At 43.2% G+C, this 10,285-nt stretch overlaps 1 protein-coding gene across 5 annotated transcripts in view; it reads left to right on the top strand.

Moving 5' to 3' along the window:
• Window positions 1-10,285, top strand: part of ACOT9 (acyl-CoA thioesterase 9) — a 41,622-nt gene continuing 31,337 nt past the window's right edge. The window contains exons 1-3 of one of the 5 annotated variants that reach the window (XM_073357413.1): window positions 1-388; window positions 3,168-3,259; window positions 8,208-8,234. In XM_073357413.1, coding sequence (XP_073213514.1) covers window positions 375-388; window positions 3,168-3,259; window positions 8,208-8,234 — 133 coding nt within the window. In that variant the 5' untranslated portion in view covers window positions 1-374. Of the gene's footprint in view, window positions 389-668; window positions 982-3,167; window positions 3,260-8,207; window positions 8,235-10,285 lie in introns of those variants that run through there. The other 4 variants (XM_073357386.1, XM_073357404.1, XM_073357397.1 and 1 more) reach the window with 4 other exon arrangements.

Raw genomic sequence — 10,285 nt, 5'->3', positions numbered from 1 at the left:
CAGGCTCCCTTTGTCGCGAGCCGGGTTAACAAGGACACCAAGGCAGCGTAGGGCGAGCTGGGGGGAGGACGCAGGTGCCAGCCTGGGCAGAGCCTTCCAGGCACAGGAGCGGAGCCTGAGGGGCACGCGCCGGGGAACCGGCGGCCCGCGCCCGCCCGCGCGCGACGCCGCCAGCAACGGGGGACCCGAGGCCAGGGCACAGCGCGGGGCGGGGCGGAAGGAACCACCTCGGCACCCCGGAGCGGGAGGGGGGCAGACGGAAGGAACCATAAACAGAGAAAAGGATTCGGCGGCTCTCTGCGCCGGGGGCGTCTATGGTGCTGGAGGACTGAGGGCTCGCCCCGGAGCGGCGGTTGCTGGCGCTCGGCGGCAGGATGCTGGCCCGCGGGTGAGGGCCCGGAGCCGGGCCGGGGCCGGGGCCGGGGCCGGGGCCGGGGGGAGGACGAGCTGCTCCAGGGCCACAGACCGCTCCCCCCCCGCCCCGGGGCTCGGCAGGGGGCCGAGCGCGGCCTGTCCTGGGCGCCCGGGGCCGGGCAGCGGAGCCCCCCGGGGAGCGGCCGCCGCTCTCTGGCCCCTGGGTGCCCGTAGGGAGCCCCCGGGCTGCCGCTCTGTTGCGCGGGGGGCAGCCGCGGCCCGTTGGCGGCGCTGGCGCCGGAGGCCCCCGGAGCCCGAGGGCCGGAGCCGGGTAACGGGGCTGCAGAGGGGCTGCTGTGTTGTGCCGCGTCCCTGTGTGGGGGGCGGTCCCTGGTCTCCGGTCCCCAGGCCACGCTGCTTCATGTGAAAAAATCCAAAAGTAAATTTTATCCCCCCCCCTCCCCCCACTTGTAAATGCCGGATGCAACATTATCGTCGGCTCCGCTGAGGTTTGTGCTGCAGGGATCGGCTGTCAACATCCCAGCGGTGCACGAGCGAGCTTTACTCTGTAGCTCTCGTGTAAAGGGGCACGACCCGGTTCAACTGCACAGACCTGATTCTTGCACGGTGATTCCGCCGCATTTTACAGATCGCTACACAGTGTACGAGGCAGTGAAGAATCGGGCTACATAGATATTAAACTAGCTGCTTTACAAATAATTCATTAAATAATTGAACTTGAAAAATGCATTTTTTTGCATTAATGCTAGTTGCTTTTTTATTATTATTTCACTCATCTTAGATCATGAAAATTGAAGAGTTGTACTGTCGTTTCCAGTATTTGACTTAATTTTGCAGTTCTGGACTATCATAAAGCTGTACTCCTTCAGTTGAAAAACACTGTAGAGGAATGTTTAAATCCAAGCAAGCTGTTTTATCTGAAATGCAAACAAACCAAACAGGCAGATTTTGAATCCTTTTCTAGTAATGCTTGGGGCTAAATTCTGCCCGAATTTGTACCCTGTTCAACTCTAGTGATGCCAATGGGCTGAGCCTGTACATAGCGTCAGTGAGGCCAGAATATGGTCTTAAATGTTATAACATTTTTTTCCTCCTAAAATACTTGCCATTGTACTTTAAAATCCTGTAGAAATGTGAACTGAGTTAAGCAACAGATCACCTGTGGGCTGTGCTGAAAGAAGTGTCTGTTGGAGTCAGAGGCTGTCTCTGCAGTAGGGGATGTTAAAAGAAAGTTTCCACCATTACCACTGGGGCAATTCTTAGTGCAAATGAGATTTAGTGCAGTGGTCCCCAAACCTTTTATATCTCACCCCCCCCCCTTACCCATGTCCATGCCCCCCTGGGACTCATGGTCAGGAGCTGGGGCCACGGTTGTGGCCAGCGGCTGGGGCTGGAGCTGCGGCCTGGCTGGGAGCCAGGGGCAACAACTGGGGTGGGTCTGGGTCTGGGAGCGGGGCCAGGTGTGGAACTAGGCCTGGCTGCGGTCGGGGGCCAGGGCTGGGAGTGGAGCCGCGGTCGAGGTGTGAGGCTGTGGGTGGGGCCATGGCCGGGACTGGGAGGGGAGCTGCAGCTGGGCCATGGTTGGGGCAGTGGCAGGGTGCAGAGCCGCAGCCAGGACCCAGAGCCGCAGGTGGGGTTGGGCCTGAGAAGAGCTGGGGGCAGAGTGGAGCTGGGTGGTGCTCCCTCCCTGCCTCTCATGGGGGCTGGCCCAGGCTCCTAACTTCAATTGATTTCAGTGTTGAGCATCCACCCTAATGTTAAGCAACTTGCAATCTGTGAGACTGTGACCTGAAATGACATAGCTTTTTCACTAGGAATATCAGTAAGCCTCCTTTGTTGTTTATTTTACTTTTCCAAATTAAAACTAGAGTATTACTGCAATACAACAAAACTTTTATTTCAGTGAATTTTACTTTTCCCTATTAATGTTACAGTAAATGATTTAAACCTGGGATTTGCAACCTTTGGGCCGTGGCCCGCCAGGGGTAAACCCTGTAGCGGGCTTGGCCGGTTTGTTTACCTGCCACATCTGTAGGTTCAGCTGATCGCAGCTCCCACTGGCCACGGTTTGCCGCTCCAGGCCAATGGGGGCTGTGGGAAGCGGCAGCCAGCACATCTCTCGGCCCATGCTGGCTGCTGGTAAGTCCCCGGCCCGCCAGGGGACTTACCGTGGTGGGCCGTGTGCCAAGGGTTGCCGATCCCTGATTTAAACTCATGTTCACATCTGTAAAAATATTAGGTATGTCCAAGAATCCCAAAATGATTTAGAAGTGTTGCTATACCTGTTTTACAAATGGATAAATTGAGGCCCAGAGACATTAAGGCCCAGATCCACAAAGGTATGTAGGATCCTAATTTCCAACTGCAGTCTCTGCCAGCCAAGCCCCTTTAAGGTGCCTCAGATTGGGAACCTAAACTCATGAGGCACTTCTGAAAATCTTGGCTACTATTTATGTGCTTCATTGGCAGCTTCTTCCAAACAATGTTATGAAAAATTCAACAGTTCTTTCTGTGGAGAAACAACATACATGATTTGGCTTTACTTTTTTTCCCCTTTCTCAAAATATTTTTACCATACAAGTAATGCAAACTTGGTCTCTTTTACTAATTCTCTGCAAATGTCAATTTGCCATTTAGCCAACTCCATCCATAATATGTTTAAACTATTGCATTGCTTTTGAAAAAAAATTCTATGAAAATGATGAAATGAGTCTCTGAAGTAGTGTGTACGTTTCTCATTTGTTTTCACTGCAGTAATTTTGAATGATGCTTAATTCCTTTCATGTCTACAGATGGTGTACTGTGAGGAAGGCTCCTCCTCTTCTGGCTAGGGCACTGACATCCATGACTAATGGTTTCCAGTCTCCTCCAGACATGTCTGAAGGTAATATAACTGGTTGAATTTTGGAAGATCATGTCATTAAAGGGTTTTATTCTTTCCTTTATACTGTTGAAAAGCACTGTCCTTTTCAGTTACTAAGCTTAACTAGTTTAACGCTTTAATAATAAAATGTTAGGACAGTATATTACCACCTTAATCAAGCATAAAGCATAAGTAAAGTAGATAGAGCAGGATAATGTAATGATAATGTTTGCCCACCTATACCCCAGGACTAGGTGTTTCTGGCATCTGGTCCAATCTGGTATAAATCCTGCATTGCTCCACCTCCCTTTGTTAAACACACATTCTTTATACCTTGTCCTGTGACATTGCATGGGCACAAATTATTTAAACTACCTAATCTGCAAACATTCCATTCTAAATATGTTTTCTAATAGAGTTTTAGCAGAATAAATAAAAAAGTAACGGGTACCTCCTTAGCTATCTTTTATTTAACCATTGCTTTCATGTGTTCATTATTTCTTTCAACTGTTGTTTTATTGTTACTTATCTGTTTCTTATGGCTTTGGGGTTGCTGACTAGTTCTGTTCAGTCAGTATTTATCCTCCCCTAATCTGACTTGCTTGTATCTATCTAGAAAAATGATACATTGTCTGTTTCACTTTGCCCAGTTATCTACACAGACCAAGAATCCACTGTAGATAGGATGCAAACCAACTTTCTGATGTCTTTTCAATCTTTGAAAGCTATGTCAACAACACACAGAGAAAGCAGAAAAGTTCCCTTTTTACATATCTACTTCTCTAACATTAAATACAGTATTAAATACAGTTCATTGTACTTTTCTTTCTAATACTCACATGCAGCTCCCATTAAGGAGAGACATGGATGTATTGTAAAGAGTATATCCCTTAGTGTAGTTCATTTTATTTAAGACATGGTTTCTGAAAGCTTCTTTTATGTAAAATTCTTGCACATGTGTTGAGCTAATGATAAAGCTGTGTGAATGTAGCATACGGGTTCAGGGTATCAGTGTGGTCCTTTTTTCCTGGAAAACCAGAAAGCTCATGTCTCTTTTTTGGGAAGGTACCTTTCCTTTTTCTCTGACGATGCCTTCTGGATGGAGAGTAACTGTAGGATGGGGACATATGGATCGTAGGGGAGGATGGGCAAGAAGAGGGAGATTACCAAATCCCAGCCATTCTTTTTAGATGATTTATCTGAGCAACTGTCATAGATTGAAGTGTCAGTAGAGGAGGTTTAGGAGAAAATTGATAAATTAAACTGTAATAAGTCACCAGGACCAGATGCTATTCACCTAAGTTCTGAAGGAACTGAAATATGAAACTGTAGAGCTACTAATTGTGCAATGTAACCTAATGTTAACTCAGCCTCTGTACCAGACAACTGGAGGATAGCTAATGTAATGCTCATTTTAAAAAAAGAAGGCTCAAGAGGCAATCCTGGCAATTACAGGCCAGTAAGCCTAACTTCAGTACCAGGAAAATTGGTTGAAACAGTAGTAAAGAACACAATTATCAGACACATAGATGAACATGATAAGTTGGCGAAGAGTCAACACAGTTTTTGTAAAGGGAAGTCATGCCTCCCCAGTCTATTAGAATTCTTTGAGCATGACAACAAGCATGTAGACAAAGGTGATCTGTGGATATAGTGTACTTGGACTTTTAGAAAGCCTTTGATAAGGTCCCTCACCAGAGGCTCTTAAGCAAACTAGGCAGTCATGGGATAAGAGGGAAAGTCCTCTCATGGCTCAGTAACTGATTAAAAGATAGGAAACAAAGGTTAGGAATAAATGGTCAGTTTTCATGGTAGAGAGAGGTAAATGATTTTTACTGAAATATGTTCAACATATTCCTAAATGATCTGGAAAAAGGGGTAAACAGTGAGGTGGAAAAGTTTGCAGACAATACAAAATTACTCAAGATAGTTAAGTCCAAAGCTGACTGTGAAGAGTTAAAAAGGGATCTCACAAAGCTGGGTGAGTGGGCATATGTGTGATTCAAAAGCTTGTCTCTCTCACCAACAGAAGTGGTCCAATAAACGATATTACCTCACCCACCTTGGGCAAAAAAATGGCAGATGAAATTCAATGTTGATAAATCCAAAGTAACGCACACTGGAAAACATAATTCCAACTATACATATAAAAACATAGAAGATTAAGGTTGAAAGATACCTCAGGAGGTCATCTAGTTCAACCCCCTGCTCAAAGCAGGACCAACCCCAACTAAATCATCCCAGCCAGGGCTTTGTCAAGCTGGGCCTTAAAAACCTCTAAGGATGGAGATTCCACCTAGGTCACCCATTCCAGTGCTTTACCACCCTCCTAGTGAAATAGTTTTTCCTGATATCCAACCTAGACCTCCCCCACTGTAACTTGAGACCATTGCTCCTTGTTCTGTCATCTGCCACCACTGAGAACAGCCGAGCTCTATCCACTTTGGAACCCCCCTTCAGGTTGTTAAAGGCTGCTATCAAATCCCCCCTCACTCTTCCTTTCCGCAGACTAAATGAGCCCAGTTCCCTCAGCCTCTCCTCATAAGTCATGTGTCCCAGCCCTCTAATAATTTCCGTTGCCCTCTGCTGGACTCTCTCCAATTTGTCCATATCATTTCTGTAGTGGGGGGCCCAAAACTGGACGCAATACACTAGATGTGACCTCACCAGTGCCGAATAGAGGGGAATAATCACTTCCCTCGATCTGCTGGCAATGCTCCTACTAATGCAGCCCAATATGCCGTTGGCCTTCTTGGCAAGAAGGGCACGCTGTTGACTCATATCTAGCTTCTCATCCACTGTAATCCCCAGGTCCTTTTCTTCAGAACTGCCGCTTAGCCAGGCAGTCTCCAGCCTGTAGCAGTGCATGGGATTCTTCCATCGAAAGTGCAGGACTCTGCACTTGTCCTTGTTGAACCTCATCAGATTTCTTTTGGCCCAATCCTCCAATTTGTCTAGGAGTCTTAATTAGCTGTTTGACTCCAAGATCTTTTGCTTGAGTGCTTTGTGGCTAGTTCTCTGAAAGGATCTGCTCAATGTGCAGCAGCAGTCAAAAAAGCTAACAATATTAGTAACCGTTAGGAAAGAGAGAGGTGATAAGAAAATATCATAATGCCACTGTATAAATCAATGGGATGCCCACACCTTGAACACTGTGTGCAGTTCTGGTTGCTACATCTAAAAAAGACACGTTAGAATTGGGAAAAATACAGAGCAAAAATGATTAAGGATTAAGCTTCCATATGAAGAGAGATTAAAAAGACTGGGTCTGTTCAGTTTAGAAAAGAGACAACTAAAGGGGGATATGATGGAGATCTATAAAATCATGAATGGTGTGGAGAAAGTGAATAAGGAAGTGTTATTACCCCTTCACATAACGAGAATCCAGGGTCATCCAATGAAATCAATAGCAGTTTTAAAATAAACAAAAGGAAATATGTCTTCACACAATGCACAGTCAACCCATTGAATTTATTTCTAGTGGATATGGTGAAGGCCAAAAGTATAACTGGATTAAAAAAAGAATTAGATACGCTCAAGGAGGATAGATCCATCAGTGGTTATTAGCCAAGATGGTTAGGGACACAACCCCATGCTCTGGTGTCCGTAAACCTCTGATTGCCGGAAGCTGGGAGTGGACAACAGGGGATGGATCACTTGATACATTGCCCAGTTCCCTTCATGCCCTCTGAAGCATCTGGCATTGGTCATTGCTGGAAGAGACAGGGTACTGGGCCAGATGGATCATTGGTCTGACCCAGTATGGCCATTCTTATTTTTTAACATGTACATTAAAATAGAACAAAGAACCTGAAATGAGACACAAATAATTCCTCTGAGATTCTGCTCGTGTCTGATACTATCTAATCCTTCAGTCTTTCTTTAAATAGAAACTCTCATTTGTACTAATGACTCCGTTATTTATTGTGAGTTACTGAATGTTGGAGATTTGTGTTAGTAAATGAGCAAACATAATTGAGGGGTGGGGAGGAGGGAAAGAAAAGCAAGGATACTGCATGTTGTATTTAATGCAAATTGTACTTTGTTCATTTATTGTGATTATAATTTTAGATTTAGCTATAACAGTACCAGCTAGTAATACAGTACGTTTTTGTAAAAGCTTCTAGGGGCACTCTGTTATTGTTGGTTTACTAAAAAATGGGGAGCAATTGATGGTTTGTATATTATAACACTTACTGCTTAGTGAAGTTCTACTCTCAACCTGTAACTTTATTTGCATGTAAAAACACCATGCAGACTTCTGTTGCTACCTCTAAGTAACTTGTCCTTCTTTCATTCCCATTCGCTATATTAATCTATTTTTCCATGCTGTTTCCTAAGTGCTGAATGCTCACCCCAACTTGTTTTTCCCATACCACTGACCTCCATTCAAATCCCTTCTGTTTAAAAAAAAACCGAAAAAACAAAACTCATTTCTTCTTTATCCTCACAAGAGGTGAACCAAACAACACAGTAAAGATCATCCTCCCCCCCTCCAAAAAATACTTCATGTTATTCCTTCCTCTGACCTCCCTATTGCATCCGTTCTTCCTCATTTACATCTGTTGAGGCCTTGATCCTTGGGGCTGCTCACATGTGTCAAGTTAAGCATGTGCCTAGATGTTTGCAGGATCAAGGCCATAGATTGTAAGCTCTTCTGGGCAGGAAGGGACTATTGTCATTATTGGTGCTTAACAAAAATTAATATTGACAGTGTTTGCCAGCAGCAGGTTTTCTTGTTAGCAAATGACTGATAAATTAATTTGAAATATATGGTGGCAGCAAGTATTGTACACCAGCTTTTAGTAGAGACATAAACTGTATAGCTGTATATTTTTGACTGTATGTGAAGGAATGGATTAACCTAGCTGAGTCTGACATATAGATATATTAGATTAGATTAGAAGTATACTCTTTCCCTTGTTTTATGGTGGTACTGATTATCTAACTTGTTTTTTCCACTCCACAGGACACTTACCCATTCATGTGAATAATGGTGTGTGGTGGTAATCAGCATGCATTTTAATATTTACAGAACCGCTTCAAGCCTATCTTGCTACTCTCTAACTTTACTTGAGGATTCATGAAAAACAAAAACTAACATTTTTCTCTGTCAACTTTCACAAGTCATCCCTGTGGTCATCAAAACTGTTAACTGTGATATGTGAATGGGTCTAGTCTTATTGGTAGAAATATTGTCACAAGACATATATACAATGTGTTGATTGATATAAGGGCATGATAACTTGCATTTTTAAAAAATCTGTGGGTAATAAAACCATTTATATTTTAAGACACAAATCCTGCAGTTCTTATACATGTAAATCTCTCAATAACATAAATAAGAATTTTGCCTAAGTAGGGATTGCGGGATTTGGCCCAAAAAGAAGTATGCTCAAGAAAGCCCCTGGAATAAGATTTTTCCAACTTAGGTGCCTGAAGTCACGCTCCAATATCTGTATTTAAGAATGTAAGCAGCCTGACTTTTGAAAAGTTTTGAGTGCCCGCATCCTCCTATGAAATCAATAGGAATTGTAACTGATTAATACTCTTGAAAATTCAGGTTATTTATTTAGGTCCCTGAATATGGGTTTAGCAGCCTAACTTTAGCGACTCAAGTTTGAAAATCTTTGACTTGGTATTTGAAGCAATGTTGATCATTTAAAGATGATCAGTTCTTGTCTGCTTTTGTTTAAAGACCCAAGCCAACATTTTCAAAGTTGACCACCTAAAGTTAGACTCCTAAAGCCTCATTTAGACATCTAAATAAAAACTTTGATTTTTCAGATGTGCTGAGTACCTGTAACTCCCATGGAAACCAATAACAAGGTCTGCTTAAAAAATGATTGTGCAATATGGCGCTTTTTTGGAGAATACTGAAACTCACTTGAAACTAATGGCAAGCTTACTCTCACTCTTAATGGAAATTAGATTTCAGTGCCTCCAGTAAATCATGTTAACAGCCTCATCCTCTGATTACCTTCACATTCTCTAGGGCAGTGTTTGTCAACCTTTTTGATTCCAGGGACTGGCTTGCTGCCTTCCTAAACTTCCTGACCTTGTCTACACTACAGGTTACTTCAGTATAATTTACGGTGTTCAGGGGTGTGAATAATCCACACCCTTGAGCTATGTAAGTTATACCGAACTAAGCACCGATGTGGACAGCACTATGTCGGTGGGAGAGTTCTCTGTGCTGATAGCAAACTATTTTCAGTGCTCTGGTCTCCAAAGATCCCATTTCTTGTGCATTGTGTAAAAATCTCTACATGCACTGAAACACTGGGGTTTGTTTTCCTAGATGCCGGCTGTCTCTGAGGCTACTTTAAATTTCCATCTGTTCAAATTGGAAGAAATCTGGATCTTGATACCATCCCTTGTAGAGCCACCTCAGCTTTCACTTTCATTGCTGTTTACAATATTCTCTCTTGACCTGAGAACTCATAGTATTTTTATTTATACTAAACAGCTTTAGTGATTTTTGTTTTTTAAAAGTTAGAAAACCTTTTGTGGTTTGAGTGAATACTGTTACAGTGGAGCTGTAATGAACAGTTGGAAACTGATGTAGGATCACTTTATTAGTATGCTATAGCAGGGATGCTCAAACTTTTGTATAGTATGGGCCATGTGGTCATATGGATTGACTCACAGGAACCTCCCCTTCCATTCGTGATCTCATAACATTTATGTCACAAATAAAGCAATTGCTTTCATGGATGGTTTACTAATATTTTATACTGCTAAGAGATTAGAGTGTGTAATATAACAAAATAGTAAATCAAGTATGGAAGTTTAGGGAGCGTTATCTCTAATTACTTGAAAGCCTGTTAAATGAAGAAGGGAGTAGATAGACTACTCTATCTTTTCTTACTATAGACTTTTCTCACTAAGCAAATTCTGAAATACTATTTGGTTTTAAATCTGTAAATTATAATGGATTTGGTTTGCTCAAATTTTGATAATATTCATTATGCATATTTTCCTTTTACATTTTGTGTAATCAAAGTGAAAGTACTAAGCTGTCTACCCTACAAACACTTGTGCATT

The sequence above is a fragment of the Lepidochelys kempii genome, chromosome 1, assembly GCF_965140265.1.
Source record: "Lepidochelys kempii isolate rLepKem1 chromosome 1, rLepKem1.hap2, whole genome shotgun sequence".
Lineage (NCBI taxonomy): Eukaryota > Metazoa > Chordata > Testudines > Cheloniidae > Lepidochelys > Lepidochelys kempii.
This window is presented reverse-complemented; position numbering and strand designations above follow the sequence as displayed.